The 19763-nt window shown below is 29.7% G+C and overlaps 6 protein-coding genes across 6 annotated transcripts; 3 read left to right on the top strand and 3 right to left on the bottom strand.

Annotated features, from left to right (window-relative positions):
* Positions 1 to 391: 391 nt before the first annotated feature.
* Positions 392 to 1684, bottom strand: PWA37_004733 (type II protein arginine methyltransferase; the record flags this gene model as incomplete). Its single annotated transcript, XM_064861210.1, has 1 exon — positions 392 to 1684. The coding sequence occupies one exon, from the start codon at positions 1682 to 1684 to the stop codon at positions 392 to 394; it is 1293 nt and encodes a 430-aa protein (XP_064716887.1).
* A 3302-nt stretch (positions 1685 to 4986) lies between these two features.
* Positions 4987 to 6093, top strand: ECM4 (S-glutathionyl-(chloro)hydroquinone reductase; the record flags this gene model as incomplete). The annotated part of the gene is made up of 1 exon (XM_064861209.1): positions 4987 to 6093. One exon carries the CDS (start codon positions 4987 to 4989, stop codon positions 6091 to 6093), a length of 1107 nt encoding a protein of 368 aa, XP_064716886.1.
* Positions 6094 to 7082: 989 nt separating this feature from the next.
* Positions 7083 to 8240, top strand: MSA2 (Msa2p; the record flags this gene model as incomplete). Its single annotated transcript, XM_064861208.1, has 1 exon — positions 7083 to 8240. One exon carries the CDS (start codon positions 7083 to 7085, stop codon positions 8238 to 8240), a length of 1158 nt encoding a protein of 385 aa, XP_064716885.1.
* Positions 8241 to 8613: 373 nt separating this feature from the next.
* Positions 8614 to 11157, bottom strand: TRZ1 (tRNase Z; the record flags this gene model as incomplete). Its single annotated transcript, XM_064861207.1, has 1 exon — positions 8614 to 11157. The coding sequence occupies one exon, from the start codon at positions 11155 to 11157 to the stop codon at positions 8614 to 8616; it is 2544 nt and encodes an 847-aa protein (XP_064716884.1).
* A 780-nt stretch (positions 11158 to 11937) lies between these two features.
* Positions 11938 to 16233, bottom strand: PWA37_004729 (uncharacterized protein; the record flags this gene model as incomplete). Its single annotated transcript, XM_064861206.1, has 1 exon — positions 11938 to 16233. One exon carries the CDS (start codon positions 16231 to 16233, stop codon positions 11938 to 11940), a length of 4296 nt encoding a protein of 1431 aa, XP_064716883.1.
* A 2052-nt stretch (positions 16234 to 18285) lies between these two features.
* Positions 18286 to 19302, top strand: MTD1 (methylenetetrahydrofolate dehydrogenase (NAD(+)); the record flags this gene model as incomplete). Its single annotated transcript, XM_064861205.1, has 1 exon — positions 18286 to 19302. One exon carries the CDS (start codon positions 18286 to 18288, stop codon positions 19300 to 19302), a length of 1017 nt encoding a protein of 338 aa, XP_064716882.1.
* Positions 19303 to 19763: the final 461 nt, after the last annotated feature.

Below are 19763 nucleotides of genomic sequence, written 5' to 3'. Positions count from 1 at the left end.
TTGTCTTATTAATTAGGCTTTTTTTTCTATTTTAAAGCTTAACGTTCTTGTTTTTTTCTGCTTCTTTTTTTTTGTAAAACTAATAACTAAATAATATTTGAAATTATCTATATTTGGCAACAACTGTTGTTATCATTGCAGCTTTTATTCAAAAAACCTTTATTGTATAGTTGAATCTACCTTACCATGTTTAAGTAACAACCTTTTCCTTCCCCCCCCCCCTTTATACTCAATGTCTTGATTATTCTCAACAAGAAAAAAAGAAGAAACGAAAAAAAAAAAAAAAAAAAAAAGGATACATCAAATTCCGCTATTCTTGCTACGTTGTTGCTAGCGCCTTTGTGAAGTCGTTTTATTTTTCTTTATCTTCTTTCTTCCTCAATAAAATAGATTACACTAGATGATACATTATAAGTTTCAGTTGGCTTCCCCTCAGTTGTTTCCAGTAAATAGATGCATCTGGTATAGCATTGAATTCATCTTGATACCACTGATTCATAAATTGATATAGTGATTGTAATTTTACAGCATTAATATTGGGATTAAAATTCAAGCATATTTTCTTGATTTGTTTAAAATTCGTCGTAAAGGAGATTAAATCTCTTGATGTCACATTGTTTGTCATTCGTTTATACATGGTATGATTCCATTGTTCTTCTTTCTCCGGTATTAATAAAACATTTGGGTCTGTTATGCAATCGTCATGACTATTACCCCAATAAGTCAATTTGTTATACCAGGTCTTTAACCACCAACTGGTATAATCTTTATACGAGTCTCTTTGTAAATCCAATGCAAATATACGATACTCAGGTATTATCGAACTAATAATTTCAAATAACTGGATTAACTGACTAGGTATATATTGTTCAATCCCTGTGGTGCTGTCAATAGTGTTGTCTAAAATATTTATTGCCTGTGAACATAAGGGATCAATTTCTTTATGATATTCTTTTCTAAAATAATCTCCACTTGAATTAAATCTTAAATATCCTTGTTCTAGCACACCTTCGGAATTGATTCTAATCTGATCCTGTGCCATATACTTTATAATATCATCCATAAGAATAATATACACAGGGTCTTGCACCCAGAAGGTATTTGAAGGATCGTTTTTCACACCTAATACATGAAATGGTGATACTTTGATATCATTTATGATCTGTACTTTCCCCGGAATTCTTCTATATAACAATTGTTCCTCAGATATGTGTCCATCCATTCTATACAAAGGGACCATGAAATAATTGATTCTTGTAAACTGTTCACTCTGCAAAACATCCTTAAAAAATTTCATTGTGTGACTACATGTGTCTAAAGCCTTTGGCAGATTCGTGAAAACAGTTACAATATTCAAATCGAAATACGGGTAGTCATTCAACGTATAGGTTGTCCATAACCATTTAGCCATGGCTTCACTAAAAAATGGCTCAAAATTTGTGATCCCCTCTCCATGATTCTCTAATATGTCATGACAGATCGTTACATCGCTTTTTAATGTTTTTGAATTGAAAAAATCGTCCCAGACCATTATGTAAGGCCTATTCAACCATTTTATATATTCCCTAATTGGAATTCTCCCATTAGATCGAGTTGACGGGTTGTGTAAATCTTCATATTTCAGTCGTCTGACATGACTGAAATGACATTTTGTTAACGGCCTACTCAATAATCGTTTTAACATTATTGTTGTAAATATGATGTTGATTTTAAAAATTTAGTTACTTTCTTTACAACCAAGTTTTCTTTTCATAGTATTGAGTGTTAATTCTGACTGTAAAGATAGTCAAACTCTCATAAAAGGATCTTGTGTTACTTATTGCAGTTTTGCCTTACTCTTTTTTCTCCTTTTCCTCTTTTTCCTCTTTTTCCTCTTTTTTTTTTTTTATCACTTTATATTATTTCTTTAAAGGGGAAGGGAGTACCTTTACAAATTTTGATGTTATCTCAAGATATCGAAAACAAACGAACTTCTTGAACTACGATGATTATAGAATATCATTGTGTAAGGAAAGATGTTAGATTAATATGTATATACATTGTTAAATTCTCTGCCTTTAGATTATGTAACAAATCAATAAAAAAAAATAAAAAGGAAAAGATAATAAAAAAGGAATATACCAATCAAGCTAGAATAAGAAATTTCTTATAAAATACTAAATAATAACATTAATAATAATAATAATGTAATGTGATATTTAATTTACGTATGTTAGAATTTTGTTATTTTGCATTAAAACATTATGTTATTTTTCTTTCTTCTACTTATTTTTTATTTATTTATTTATTAGAGTATCAAAAAGTATATGTATATATTATTTTTTTTCTTAATATACATAGCTACATTCTCCTGCTTGTAGTTTTGATTATCAGTAAGAGAATCCATAAATACTGATGTTTCTGTGTTATCATCGTTTAAGTTAAACAAGGAATATTTTTTATTAATACCAATCTAAAAGAATCTCTTTTTTTTTTCTCATTCTTCTTTTATTTTTTGTCATCTGTTGAGTGTATTAGTTCAAGTAGGTCACTTTCTTTATTCCTTTGGTTTCCAGTAGCAAGTCCTTGCCTTTTGATCTGGCCATTATTGCTTGCTGACTCTTTTTATTCATTATTATGAAATACATTAAAAAATCAGCATTGCTATTTATTTATAGCAAGTAATGTGTTTTCTTATAATGCATCTTCGTAATCTACGATTACCCCGGTAATTGAATGTACCTTATTATAAAACAAATAGTTACTAATAATCAATGCAGCATGTGTCCAAAACTGAGAACCATGTTACCAAGATTTGTTTTTTCATATTTTTTTTATCTTGTCCTTATATATATATATTGGACTTTAGCACAAAAAATTTATTCTCATATATTTCTTAGGCACAATTTCTTGTATCAATCTTGATAGAATTGTGATTAAAAATACTTTTTAGTTCATCTATTAGTTATTCTTGATAGGTTTAATTTGTTAATCGTGTTTCTATATGATTGAACTGTTGAAATAGAATGTTCTATAATGAAATATAATGTTCTATAATGAAATAGATAGAAAAATAAGATTTTAGCAGACACTAAACGATAAATTGTTGAGTAATAATTGTTGAGAGGTTACCGAAAGTTGTTGAGTTTGTTTATTAAATATCTTACTGTTCGTAGAGGAAAATGGCTGAATGTTAACATATATAAAGCCAAGGATTTCATAATACATTATTTTTATCTTATTTACAATCTTTGTATATTATTATTTCTATGTTGTATATAGAGAAAGAAAGTGAAGAACTTTGTTATAATTTTGTGTACTAAATCTGTTTAATATAATATTGAGAATGTTTACTATATATCCAATGAGTACAGGCGCTTATTCCTAACATGAACATTCCTAAGTAACACTCTATATCGTCTTTAAAGTTCTTTATTTCAATCTCTTAACTTTTGTTCAAAATATAACTTTTCCAGAATATTTTTTTACATTTAAAACTCAAAACGACATCTTTAAAAAGATTTTCTTTTTTTCTTCCAAATAAAATGATCTACCAAATCTAAAATATCATTTTATTTTGATCTGAAACACAAATGCAATCATTTACATTATGTGTACAAATTAGAACAGAACTTTCTAAGAATATAAGAGTAAACCAAAAAAAAAAAAGAAAAAACTATCCAGAATCATTAAAGTTATGATATATTATGATAATATGAATATTTACTCATAAGGCTGTGTGTCTAAATTGGTGCTGAAATCAATAGTCTCGGTTAAGTGATGGGTTTATTGATAACTTTATTGTAATTAAAAGTTGTTGACCTTCTGTATATAACGTGTAGAAATAAATACATACAAATAAATAACACAATTACTGTTGAAAACAAGGATCTTTATGTATTGGATAACCTGGGCACACTTCCATTCTCGATTATATTCTATAATTATTATATACTTAATAAAATACAAAAATTAATGTAACATTCTTCCCTTTTCTTCTTTATAGACAATACTGAAATACAAAAACAGTATAACAAAATATAAATAAAATAGAAAGAGGATGTGAAAAGACCATTTGATTTATATATATACATATATATGGATATTGAGTAGAGTTCATACACTGACCAGAAAAAACAACATTAACTAAATAATTACTATTGATATTTAGTGATATGTAAAAAAAATTACTCAGCATTAAACTGTTTGGTATCTTGAAAAACTCAGTATACTACATATACAATAACTGATTTACAAATGTGTTATCTTTTATTTTGACCCTTCTGAGATTGATAATTCAATTTCCATATCTGTTTCCATTGATAAAACTTTTAATATTACACTAATAATTGTGTAATACTCTGCTATTGTTGGAAAAGACAAAGGATTTTGTTTTATCCAGACCACCATCTAGCATCTCATAAACCAACAATTCCATATTAAGAAACAAAACAGACAGCACATTTGCGTTGAGAATCTAATCACACCACCACTAAGAAAAATGTTTTAAAAATGTAAACATACTAATCCAAAGACACCTCAGCCATTCTCTTGGTAACCATGCTTGTAGTTCCATTACTAATTTATTACAAAGAAAATTGCAACAAAAAAAATTAATAAGAAAAAAGGTGAAAAAAAAACATATTTTAATAAGCCCATGGGCCAATTGAAGGGCCAATACCAACCCCCTCCACATTTATAGGGAAAAGGAGGGGAGAGAAGAGAAACTCAAACGTTTGTTCACAGGCTACAGCGGATTTAGGAGTTCGAAAAAAAATTCATATATATATATATATATATATATTTATGTATGTATGTGTACACACGTAAGTACATATCTATGAGAGGATGAAAGATTTCTTCAGTTATTTTCTATTTTCATGGTTTTAATGTAAATTAATAATAATATTAGTATATACCTTGTTATCGTATATAAGTAATACTGGATCATTCACATCATACAATAAACCAACAATAACTGAAAAAACAAATCTGGAAAATAGAATCATGTCTAAACAGTGGGCTGACAATAAAGACGGTGCTTTTAGAAGACAAATGAGTTCTTTTCGAGAAATGATCTCACCAGATCATCCAATCTATAAGCCCGCTACCGGTAGATACTGGTTGTATGTCTCTTTAGCATGTCCATGGGCTCACAGAACCTTAATTACAAGAGTCTTAAAGGGATTGACATCTGTTATTGGTGTTTCTGTTGTACACTGGCACTTAGATGAAAAAGGTTGGAGACTAGCACCTACGCCAATTGATCAAACTGTCGATCAATCTCAATTTTATACACCAGCTGGTGGAATCGTCACAACAAAAAATGACATTAGCTGTCATGTAGGCACAATCCCCAACAATTCACAAAGGTCAAACATTGACTCAAACTTTGATCCAATTAATGGCTTCACTAGATTATCAGAGTTATACTATAAGAGTGATCCAAATTATAAAGCCCGTTTCACTGTTCCTGTGCTATGGGATACTCAAACAAACACAATTGTCAACAACGAAAGTTCTTTAATCATAAGAATACTTGATTCTGGCGTATTTGAGGAATTTGTTCCAGAAGGAGAAAAATCTAAAATACCAAAATTGGTTCCAAAAAATTTAGAGACCGAGATTAATGACTTTAATGCTTGGGTCTATAATAATGTTAACAATGGTGTATATAAAGCTGGTTTTGCAGAAAACCCAGAAATTTATGAAAGGCAAGTTATCGATGTTTTCACCCATTTGGATAAGATTGAAAATATCTTAGAGAAAAAGTATACACAGCTGATTGAAAAAAAATCTAATGACACAGAGAAAGTCTTATCTGATTTTTTTACCGTTGGTAATCAGTTAACTGAAGCTGATGTCAGATTATACACCACTATTGTAAGATTTGATCCAGTCTACGTACAACATTTCAAATGCAATTTAACTACCATCCGAGACGGATACCCAATGATTCATTTATGGCTAAGGAACTTATATTGGAATTATCCTGCATTCAAAGATACTACCAATTTTGAACACATTAAGTTACATTACACTCGTTCACACACTAGAATAAATCCACTGGGCATCACCCCTTTAGGTCCTATGCCAGCTATCAAACCTTTATAAAGAAATTCCAAAAAAAAAAAGAAGAAAATTTAACTAAAGAATAGCGAAACAACTATGCAATATAAAGTTTCAACCAATTGACCTGTTCCATAACAACTTCAACTAATTTAAATGGGTTCATATGTATATATATATATATATATATATATACTTTTTTTTTTTCAAAAATATCCTGAATAATTTTCCAAAAAAAAAGTTTCTGAATTAACAGCAAGTCACAAACTAACATATATAAATCTTATTTAGTAGTCTGAAAAAAAGAAAAACTACTTAATAAAAGATAAAACCTTAGTTTAGTATACACTGTAATTAAGTCAAATGATGTTTCATGATCAAACAAATCCAAGCTATCCCCCATTAAAAAAACCATTCACAAAACAAACAAGCAACAACTAATTGACTCTTTCCCTCGACACCAAAGTAAAAAAAAAAAAGAACATTCCAGAGACAAATGGTTAGCTACCAATCAAAACATGAAGAACTGACAACCTCATCAGCCAAGCATGGAGCCAATTCTTCATGTTAATGGCCAATAGAATATGTAATTCAGGATCAAATGCCAAAATATTGCTTTAAACACTGAAAAATGTCCTTTTTCTCCTCAATTTCTACATATTTTCTTATCTCATATTTCCTCTTTAGGATAAAGATGAAATTTCCCAATTTGGAAAGACACACGCCGGTTGACGCGTCAAGTTTTCACATTTTTTTATTTATTTGTTGTGATATAATACATACATGTACTTTTTTCAATACGATAATACTTGTTTTGAGATTAGACATAGATCTATAAATATAAGACTATTTGCTATTTTGACACACTCTGAGATGTAATGTGTATGTCTAAAAGTCCTCGCCATTAACAGTTGTAAGATATATTTCTGAGCTTTTCTTGTGCTTCCACTACTTCTTGTGCATGCATGCTTCTTTTTGTTCCAATTATCTCAAAGACTGACTGAAATTAACTTTAACAAAGGAGGGTAAAGATTATGAATACATCGGCAAAGAGAAAGTTAAATTCCACTAATGATCCTACCTCTTCTAGAGCCTTCCATAATTCCAAAAAAGCGCATTTCAGTACACCACCGAAGAAACAAAATCATATAGACTTGGTGAGTACTCCATTCACACCAAGCTCCGCATCAGACAATTTATTCCAAAGTATCCCAAAACATTTCGATGAAGATTATTCTTTACTAAGTTCACCTCCTCCAATTACCTCGTCTACGGTTAAAAAAAAGGATAATAATGTTCAAAGTATAATAAGCAATACAATATTAAAACTATCTTTAAGCATTGGAGCAGATGGGAGAGCGTCTATCTCAAAAGCACAGTCGTGTATAGCTTCTGATAACGATAACAGTCAATCAGAGACCCCTACAGAAAATTTAAAAGTTCAAGGTGACGATGACATTGAAAGCCCTGATAATGGTAAACATGAAATTCTTTCTCTGTTGAGAAAAATGAGAAATGGTACCAGTAGTGTTGAATCATCTGCTAAAAAACTGACACATAACATGTATCCCTCTTCACCACCAACAGTATCAATTCCGCAGACACCTCGTTTAGTTAATTCGAACATGTTAATTAGGACTGGATTAACACCGTCCTTTAAGGAAATAGATGATCATATGGTTCCATTGGATGAAATATTGTTAAGTGCAGATAAAAATATACCTGCACAAGAACATGAACAACAACAACAATACATAACTAATAGATCTACATTGGTCAATACTGACACAGCAGTATCATTGGTAGCACGCACTGAACAATTCCCTTTTAAAAGTGCTGTTGGTGATCCATTGTTGATAAACGATGACGAACAATGGATTCAAACAATAAATAAATCTAACGACCATCCATATAGTAATGAAATCAGAAAATTAAACGATTATTCAAAAAAAATTACAGTCTTTGATACACCACTATTGAAAGAACCAAGTACACCAAGAAGAACTCATTTAAATAATTTAGTAGTTGGTGTTCCAAGTTCTACATTAATTCGAGATGACACAGATGACAGAGATAGGATCTATGATCATAGTATAAATAATAATAGTATTACAGCTACCCCATCTCACAAAAAAAAATTCTTTACAATTTACTCCATTAATTCAACAAACAATGACTGGTTCATTAGGTAATAAAATATCACCAAAAATGTTATTTTCACCAAGAAAGCTTTCAAATCCATCTACAACTACCTCTATCAGTTTCAATACTTCTCCTAACGAAAATGAAGTTGAAGCAAGTACCGTGTTAAAACGTTTAATTACTGGTTTTAATTAATTGTTTACCAACACTTAGATCATCTTATAGTTAATCATCACTTTATTTTACTTTTAATTTATTACTTTTACTTGCGTACATATACATATACATATACACATATACACATACATACATATATTCATTTATTTGATATATCTCATATATATATATATGGATCGACATTTTTATGGTAATGAAAATAAATTCTTGTTCTTAGAGTCTACTTATATATTGTAACACGTCTAATTATATAGATAATGTTTTGCTTTCTTCTCTTTCCTCCTCTTCTTCACGTTGAGCATCTTCTGCAAAAATTTTATTCAAGTAAGGTAAAACAGACATCTGTTCACCTAAATTTTCCCAGTCAATAATCATACCATCAAAAGCAAAACAATATTCTCTAGCTTTAATTTCAATATTTCCATCAATTGAAGGTGACTTAGGATACCTTTGTGAAAAATGTGTCAAAATCAATTTCTCACAATTCATAGCATTGCTGACTTCAATGGCTTCATTAATAGTACAATGACGCTTTTTAATAGCATCTTCTTGTAATTCATTATCTAATGTAGCTTCATGAATCAATAAATCAGATCCATATCCAATGTCTTCGGCAAACTTCTTTATATTGGGTCTTGTGTCACCTGAATATGATACCCTGAATGGTTTTTTAGTTACTTCATTAGTACTGAAAGTTATAGCATTTGAGTATGCCCAATTACAATGGATTGCACGACATGTTTCAAATCTAAAGATCTGAAGATCCCTGTACATTGCATTGATTGTCTCTAAATCTCTATAGGAAGAATTTTGATTTAGGTTCAATTTCCTCTTTTTTTTATTATCTCTGTCATCATTAACATTATTTTTATTTAGTTTAGCAGTTGATCTCTGAGTAAAAGTTTCATATTCATTAATCGAGATTGGTTGTGTCTCCATTCTTACAAATTTGTCTTTCACCAAGTGCTCACAACTAATATACCTAATTCTTGATAAAATCTCTGGAAATTCCATTTTTAACCATTCATTAACAAATTTATTGTATTGCCAAGGAGTAATTAGATAAATAATAGAACTTTGATCTTCCTTATTATGTGTGTACCATTCTTTCAAAATACTAACTATACCCAAATGATGATCTGCATGAAGATGACTTAAATAGATTAATTTTAAATCTTTGAATAACGTACTGATATCAAAACTGGAAAACATTCTTCGTATAGTCCCAATAGTGTTCTCACCTGCATTAAGTAGAATATTTCTATTTGTTACATGACCATGAACATCTTTAAATGGCACTTTTAATAGTGTTGATACTACATTTCTATATTTGGATGGTAACGCGCTACCAGTACCCAAAGTAACAATCTCAACATGTTCTCTTTTTTCAATTTTATTATTAAAATTGTTAACATTAAGTTGGTCCTCAACTAAACGTTTATAAGTGACATTTTGAAGATTTAATGGTTCCAAATGCTTGGTAAAAATTTTTTTCCAAGGAAATTGTTTATCTAATTTTCTAGTTTTATCCTCAAAGATATTACATGGATCTGTTTCAGCACCTTTGGTATATGGTTCTAGTTGAATTGTGGTATCCTGAGTAAGAATATGAACATTGTTAGGTTTTATCAATGATTTTTTTATATCACTTTCTTGAGATTGAATTAGTGATACACCATCAGGTATCTCTTTATCAAAGGACTCAAAAAACTCTTTTGATAACAATTGATTTGTGATAGGTAAATTGTACGCATAATTTTGTAAAGCTTTTAATTTCAAAGTTGTGATAGCACTACCCATAAATGAAATATTATTTGGTGATATCAAACGATGAGAAACCACGTGTTTAATTTTGTTTCCCTGATCCTTATTAAATAATTCCATAAATGTTATTAAATTATCATTTATTGTCACTTTATTATCCAAGAAGTAATATATACACCTCAAATCATTCATATCATATTTCTCAAAGTACGAAAACAGAGAATCTAAGTATGAATCGTTTGGTATATCGATAATTAAAATTTTCCCGAATGTTCTTTCCTTCTCTAAAACTTGTTCTGGTTTAACAATGGTACCATTTTCTAATGTAACAGTTTCACCTTTAGACAATCTAGCGAACAATGGACCTTTTGGTACACCTAATTTAATTGCTTCTTCTACTCTAAACTTACCTCTTATCGGATTGAAACATATTTCATAACATATTGACTCATGCTCTATATTATTAACATTTGGTAAATCAACATTTAAATATGGATCGGAAGAAGGTTCATATCTATGAGTTGGTATCAACTTAGGAAACATATTAGAGACAATTGAATTCAATAGTTTTTGTTCTTTTTCTCCAAAGGAAGATTTTCCCATTATTTGATTAGGCTTTGTAACACCTGATTTAATATTAATCGTATTAACGGTTATTAATTTGTCCTTATACTGCCCGGAAACATTTGTATCTAAGGAAATTCCAAACCTAAACACAAAATACCTCCATGTAGAAACTGCATATTTAATAAGTTCTGAACCATAATTTAATACCAATTTATCTTTACCTTGATCGGCTATTGTTAAGATCATACCAGGTAATCCACCTAAAGAGGACCAATTTAATTCACCAGTAAGAAAAATATTTTCTAATTTGGAGATTCTAATCTTATTTTCTGTTAGAGCCCTTTGAGCCCCCTCAGTGACTTTCCCAAACATATATTTCTCCCCATGAGAGGATTGAAGTAGAAGTAACGGATGCTGAGTATCTAGAGATGGTTGTGTAACAGTCGTGATCGAAAACATAGATCTAATAGTAGATGAAAGTCTAACTTGTAGAAAAGGACTTCTGCTTGACTGATTCTTACGGATAAATGAAAGCAACTTGAATGATTTAGTTAATTAAAAGCAATTATCCCAGATAACTTAATACTTGCCCATTTCTATAATACCTAGAAAGGTCGATTTTGTTTTTTATCACTGTCTATTCAGTAAAAACTTTTTGTTTAATGTATATGTAGATTAGCGGTCTTTCAATGTGATACGGTGCGATGCTATGCAATTGTTTACATGCTGTATTGAAATTTTCTAAAGTTTTTCAAAACAAACAGATATTGTGAAAAATTAAAGTGTCGCAAATCTTGATTGCATGAATTGTCTTTGGGAGGATTGAAACCCATCACGAATAGATTACCAATGAAAGTAGTTTGTTGTAATTCTAGTTGTATGTTAGACAATGATGACTCCAGGGTGTGATATAAATGTTACAAACCTACAAATAGAAATGATATCATAGCTATATCTACATCTGTATATACTATCAAGTGCCAACAGTTGGTAAATTATCACGCATCGAAAACAGATATAATGTCTTTTAAATACTCTAGTAAATGTATCTAAACTGAAAACTTATCACATATTTATTTTTGTTTGCAATTATATATAATAAATGCAAATATTTAATAACCGTATCTTCATCACTACCCAAATATCTCATTACTCATTAATTGAGTCCAAGAATACAAATTCATCCAGTCTGTTAATATTAATATAATTAATATATTTTTGGTTCTCTACTGTTACAGTCTACCAATCTGCCAAACTTTCTTGTAAGTTCCCACAAAAAAACCCTTGCTGATTTTTAGTTGTTACTGAAAACTTACTTAATCTAATTTCATTAGTTCTGTGGATATACTGACTCATCATATTTATAGTAATGTTTTCATCTTTGTCATCTAAAGTAAGAGAAACAGATTCGTTTTTATATTGTCTAAATGATCCATCTATGGAAAGCATAGATAATATTTTATTTCTTGCATCAAAATTTGAATAAACAACTTCAGGAATTTCTAAGGCTATGGGACAGAATTTAAATTGCTCTGGTGTTAATTTAGGAAACACTACAGGTAATCCCATTATGTAGTCTTTAATGTTTTTTTGATTTTTAAATTCATAATCATCTGTAAGCGTTAACACCGTATCACCGTTATAATATCGATACCTTTCAGTTAACCTATTTTCTTTTGACCATATTTTTCTTTTAATCGAATCACCCATTGTACAATCCGTGTATAACACATTACTTTTATCTAATCTACAAAAATCAATCGACTTGTTATTATAAGCTTCCTGATATTTTTCTGGATTTCTTACAACATCAAATATTTTATCATCATATACAAAAATATACTTGAATATATTTCCTTCTCTTTGACAACCTTTAACAAGCACCATATTCTCGTTAACTTTTATCACTTGACTATTTGACTCTTTCTTTTGAGTTGAGATCAATTCCTTATAGAATGGCCATTTGAAATTGACATATACAGATATTCCTGATGGTGAATTAATTACAATACTATCAACAAATACAAAATAGTCTTTTATTGAAGACAGTTTTAACCAATTGAGAGGAATATCTTCATTCACTACTATTTTATTATTCTTTATAGCATATTCGAAAAAATTACACTTGATATTTTCATATTGGCTGGAATCTGGCAAATGCAGAGTGACATCTCTATCTGTATTTTTAGGTTCTTTATCTGTTCCTATCATAGCAATTACATCTTGATTATTTGTAGGTACAAGTTTATTATTAGGAAATGATAAATTTGTTTTCAATGAATCTAAAATTCTGACAGTAATTTTATTATTTTTGGCCATGAGTGTTACGTATTTGATACAATTTTGAAATCTTAATATTAAAGAAGAGTCAGAGGTGTTATTATTAATCTCAATCACTTGTTGTAATGGATATTTCTCAACTTGTAAGATTTGTGAATCTAAGGAACGAATTGTGCCATTTTCTAATTTCATTAAATACCAATATTTTCTTTGAGGATGGACAATAAGTAATCTATTTAACTTTTCCAAATACAAAAATATTTTATTTTTGTCCTTAGTTTTAAGTAAAATATAATCCATCCTTGACTGACTCAGATACGTTAGTTTTAGTATTCTAAGACCGTCATCATATAAACAGAATAATGTATTATTCGATTGGTTATAAAACAAATCCAACAATACAGCCGTTCGATTAAAGAATGGAAATTGTACCTCCTCACAAACAATGTCATGTAAATCGTTCAAGTAAATCAGATAAAAACAACGTGTGCTAAAAAGAGCTATTGTGATTTCATTTAATGACTTAAGTTGAAATTTTTCCCCTGATTTAAAACTAAGAGAGATGTGATCCCAGAAAGAAACATGCTTTGTAGTTAAATCAGTTATCCTTATCATTGGCTTTTGAGCATTGTTGTAATATAAAAATATACATAAACTTTCATTACACATAACAAAATCATGAATCGGAAGAGATTTAACCAATGTTATATTATCGCTGTTATTGGATACAAAATCTCTCCATGGTATTGAAAATATTCCCTTTGGACTTCTCAAAACTACAGTATGATCATCTAAATTGGATTTCAAAGAAGTAATGTGGAATGAAAAATTAGAGTGATTTTTAATTAATTTATTAAATGTTTGTATTTCTTTACATTCCGAAATAAAAATCTGTGATAAATCGTTAACACACCACACTCTACAATTTTCAGAATCCCATATAATTAATTTATTATCTTGGAACGTAAAATTGTCAAGATTACAATTTGGTGTAACAGTAAATATTATTTTTGTCTCAAATGGACTTATTAAAGATCGTGTTAACAGCTGTTCACTAGTCAATTGAACCACAAAGTTGTCATAAACGAGCATGAATAATGTTCCCCTATTGTTCTTCGGTAATAAATCATCAACTTCTAAAAAATGGTAATGAGACTGCTCTCCTGACCATGAGTCTTCTAAATGTTTTGTCTCTATAACATAGCATCTTGACAAAGTTTTACCGTCTGTGGCCAGTAATAGATTAAGACCTAGTAAATCATTCCCCTTAACATACACAATACTATTATACCTATTGAAATCATGAATTACAGGATTAATCTGACGTGTTCTTCTAGTAAACAAAAACGGAATTGGTTGAACTTGACTTATTATCGAATCACTAGTTATCCAGGTCTCTTCTTTGGAATTCACAGATATGATACCAGTCTGTTGAGGCTGAGTCATCGAACACAAAGTTCTTGTGGAAATAATTGATCTTTTTGAAGGTGGCGTATAATATGCATGATTTCCGTCTTCATTTGAAATCATTTTATCAATATAAACCATCTCTTTAAGATTTATGGTGATTTCAATACATTTATTGAAACATGTTACTACCAAATTAAAGTTATTTAAAAAATCATCGTTTTGATGATAACTTGGTGCAATAGATGTTAAACCTTTTACGGCCGCTAAAGAGAAAATTTCAATATTATCCAAATCAGCGCTATTATTTACACTCAGTATACAATATATTGTGTCACTTCCATCCGAAAATAGAACACAATGATCATATTTTTTAAATTTGGGATCAATCTTATAGAATAATGGTAAAATCTCAAATGAATGGAACCATGATAAAATTGGTCCAATTTTTTTTATATAAAATTTATTAATATGAATTTTATTGTCATAGATATCATTTAATGATATGACATACAAACCCATTTCTGATGAACAAATTAAAATGTGAGTCTTATTAATAGGTATAATATTTGAGATATCGGCAGCGACATGTAAATCCATAATAACAGTATTTTTTATTATATGCAAATTGTCTCGGTCCCATTGGATAAGAATCAGCTTGAGCCCCTCTGGACCACTAACACAAAGAATCAATATAGGTTGTTTGGATGGCATGAAAGTATAGGCAATAATACTATCTCCATAAGGTAATAATAAGGAATCTATCAATTTAATTTCTATTTGATCAATCCAACAGAATATTTTTATAGACAGATTTGTCATGAATTGTGCTACTGCTTCATTTGGCTTATATTGAATCGTACAAATTAGATTATGATATGGTGAAGTTACAATTTTCCAATACTTCCCGAGTTTTAAGTTCCAATATTGTGTTACTTTTATTGGATGGTCACTGCTATTTATGCTATTATGGCTAATATAGTTTGATGTTAGAAGATCATGATAGTTAATTGAATCAAAGTTCGATAACATTAGAGATACAAAAATCCCCTCTTTAGTGATAGCCAAGATTCTATCATCCCAAATCTTAAAAAAGTTGTTTACTTCCATTGGGTACAGATTTGGTCTAAAAACAGATAAATCTGAAAACTCAAAGATAGGATAAATTACATGAGATTCAATAAGGTAAATAAACTTTTTGCTTATTAAAAGATACGTTTCATTGATTGTATCATTGATCGCTTGATGTAGTTTATCTGTACTTCTTAGAAACTTATCTGTACAAGATTGAAAAAAACTTGGTTCATTATTGAATTCTTCCTTCCTTTCTTGTTCGTTTTCCTTTCTTACTTCTTCTTCTTTTTGTACCTCCTTTCCATCATCCAGAATAAGATTTTCTATATCTGAATCATATAACGAATCAATATTAATACTACTACTACCTTCATTATCAATCTCAAATTTGGAATAAATTTCTCTATCTAAATTATATTTTGAGTAGAAAGGAGCACTTCCATTAGATGAATTAACACTATCCATTTTCTTCTTTATATAAAATTGAATCATTTGGTAATATTTTTTACAATCTTTATTGTATCTAAATGGGATACATTTTTGAATAACAAAAGGATACTGTATATTATTTAAGTGTAAATCCAAATATTTGGAATCATTCTGGTAAAAAGAAAGCAAATGATTATAGTCACCATCATCTTTGTTACGAGTAATTGACGAATCTATATCAAATTGGAACGAATCATTCACATTGAATGTACCTTCTAGAAGAAATGCAAAATTATCAGTTTGAGATAATGTAGGACGTTGTGCCAAGGTATGGAATTGACCCATAATGGCAACAACAAAGAAAAGGAGGAAGAAATATTAAAAATAAATAATGCAAAGCGATCTATTAGCTTGTATGAATTTGTGTCCACATATATATGTGTGTTTTACCATATCACAAACAAAAAATAATGACCATATATTGCTTCAAGTTCATCTCATCGCATTATCAACTTTTTACATACCTCTGTGTTTTTTTTTCTATCTTTATTTTTCACTTTCTTTAATCTTTTTAGTTTTCGTCTCGAAGATAACAAGACAAATGAAATACTGTTTATGTGGAAATGTCTATTATATAAAGCCATGCATACGTATATACATATCTATATATGTACACGTTTGTGCAAGTAAATGATACATGGTATAAATTAAATAGCTTTGTTGAATACTTGCCCAAATTTAGTAGACGTCGTTAGCAAGAAAAAGTTTATATGTACCAATTCTACAGTATACACTTTGCACTACTGGATATAAATTATGTAGAAACTGGAATTTTGAAATAATGAAAATCGGTTTTATTAGTTTAACTGTAATAATATCTACTTTTGATTTTGCTTTAACATATACAAGTGTATGATAATACCACCATATAGGGATGAAAGGTTTGCTCAATAGACTAAATTGTTGACTTTAATCAAAATCTACTTTTTTTTTTTTTAAATTGAATACTGATATGAACTCCATGTTTTTTCCTGTGATCCTATATATCATACTCATTATTATGAGATACAGCTTACTTGTTTAATTCTTGACAATAGAAACATATAAAAATAAATATTTCTTAAAAACTAGGACATGAATAAAAAAAAGATTATTTCAGGGTTATGAAGGGTGCTTTTATATCTATTCAGCAGAAATTAAATTTTTTTGAAAAATCTCAAGGAATGTGCCACTGTGAAAGCATTTTGTTCAAAAATTAGCACTGAACTGAGACACTTTACTAAGAAAAGAGGAATTTTACTTTAGGCATAGTACCACTATGCTTCCTATATTTATCCAATAAATAAGATATTCCTCAATAGCCAATTTTTTGGAACCTCCAAAACTCTATACATTTAAATCTGATATTGTGCTAAACGACGAATAAAAAATAAATTATTTTTTGTAAATACTGGAAATGAGGTCTGTTTCTTTGGCGCTAAAGACGCTTTTAAAAGTATATATATTATAAACATGTAAACCAATAAAAATAACTTTTTTTTTTTCAATAATATCAAAAGAAAAAATGATGTTTTGTGTAAATAATGAAAGCCAACATTCTAGTGAGTGAATTGAACAACAGAAGTCTGTTTTACATGTATCAATTAAAGACATAAAAAAAACAAGATTATGATTTTATATATCAATTCTTTTATAAATTGTTCTGCTCTTATGAAGGCATATCTATGAATGCATTATTTATGAACAACTTAGACCTTTTACAAATATAAGCCATGAAAAAATACGAATAAACCCAAAATAATATTTACAGATGACCTGATCAATCTATATACATCTTGCTAATTGCAACAGATAGTTTTGCTGTGTAATGAAATTCAGCAAGGTAACAGCTTCATGGTTATTTTTTTTTTTATTTTGAAAAATTTGAACGTGCCTTGACTCTGGCGGGATTTAGACTCTGACTCTGGAAAACCCTTTCCCCCGAGTCATGTATTCTGCACACAGGGAGAGAAAACACAAGAGAAAATAAGCCCGAGTCAAATCTAAAATTTTCTTCCTTCTTGTATTCTCTGCTTTACCTGCTTTATTAGCAATGTGCCCTTCGAGAAAATAATTACATGCACTAATATATAATTTCTATGTGCCTGTGAAGAAATGCTAATGTTGTATTAAAAAAGCGATGCGCAATAACACACACACACACATATATATATATATATATTAGGTGCTATTCAACTGTTCAATATAGTCAGTTGTTCTGTATTGAATACAACAAGCCCTTTTTCTTTTTACATTCATATTCTACGATTTATATACCCCTCTCCCTCCAACCAAATCATCCTCACATAATATACACATCCTCATATCACATTCCTTTAGATAAATCAATATATAACTATGTCCTCTGTTACTGAAAACAACAATAATAATAACAACGATTTGTCTGTTATACCTAAACCAGGTAGAACCGTCTTAGCCTCAGCTATTGCCAAGGTTTATACAGAAGAAATTCAAAATAAAATTGTTCAATTGAAAAGTACTTCTCATCCCAATGGTCCATTATTGGTAGGGTTTCTAGCCAACCAAGATCCTGCAGCTGAAATGTATGCCCGCTGGACAGGCAAAACCGCTGAATCACTTGGTGTAAGATTTGAGTTACGCAAGTTCGATGACAAAGATAGACTTGAAGAAGGTATCTTAGCTGCTAACGACGATGATCAAGTAGATGGTATCATAATATATTTCCCTGTGTTTGGAAATGCACAAGACCAATATTTACAACAGATTGTATCACCTGAAAAGGATGTCGAAGGTTTAAATCATCTATACTATCAAAACATGTATCATAACATTAGATATTTGGATAAAGAGAAACAGCTAAAATCTATCTTACCATGCACTCCTTTGGCTATTGTGAAAATCTTAGAATATTTGAAATTGTATAATACACTTTTACCTGATGGCAACCATCTTTATGGAAAGAAATGTGTTGTTGTTAATAGATCGGAGATTGTCGGTAGACCTCTTGCTGCGTTACTGGCTAATGACGGTGCTACTGTATATTCTGTAGACATCAACAATATACAAAAATTCACTCGTGGTTCAGGTTTGAAATACTCGAAACATCATGTTGAAGATTTGGGTGATTATTCAGAAGAGTTGTTGAAGAAACTCTCACAAGAAGCAGATATCATCATTACCGGGGTTCCTTCGGAAAGTTATCAATTCCCCACTGAATACGTTAAGGAAGGTGCTGCATGTATAAACTTCTCTTCTTTTAAAAATTTTAGTGAGGATGTTAAGACCAAAGCTTCTTTATATGTGCCAATGACCGGTAAAGTTACCATTGCCATGCTGATCAGAAATATGTTAAGACTAATAGACAATCGTAACGCTAAAAAGCAACAAGCATAATTCCTTATTTAACCATTTCAATCACCCTGCATGTCCTCTTTGTCTCTTGTTTTTTTTTCTTCCATTGCAGACTTAACTCATACATACACACATACACATACACATATATACTTTAGAGTATTTTAGCAAATAATAGTCATGTCTAAACTTATTCAGTAACATCACCAAATGATTCTTTTTTCAACGTTGTTCTCTGTACCAACTTGGCTTCTTACTTTGTATGATTAATTCTTTAATCGTTAGTATGTGAGAATTGAAATCATACACACAGTGACTTTCCGTTCTAAGTGATATTTATAGAGCAAAGTTTTAATTTGTTTCTTCATTTTTATTTCTTTTTCATGTTTTTTTTTGTTAATTATTTATTCTAGTAGAAAGAGAGATGGCGGTTTTATAACAAAATATTGTATATTTATTATCTACTAATTGTAATCTCTGTACCTGTGCCCATACATAATAGT

This window comes from Arxiozyma heterogenica (assembly GCF_036370985.1).
Source record: "Arxiozyma heterogenica strain weizmannii chromosome Unknown scaffold_7, whole genome shotgun sequence".
Classification (NCBI taxonomy): domain Eukaryota; kingdom Fungi; phylum Ascomycota; class Saccharomycetes; order Saccharomycetales; family Saccharomycetaceae; genus Arxiozyma; species Arxiozyma heterogenica.
Note: the sequence above shows the minus strand (reverse complement) of the source record. Positions and strands in the feature narration are given on the sequence as shown.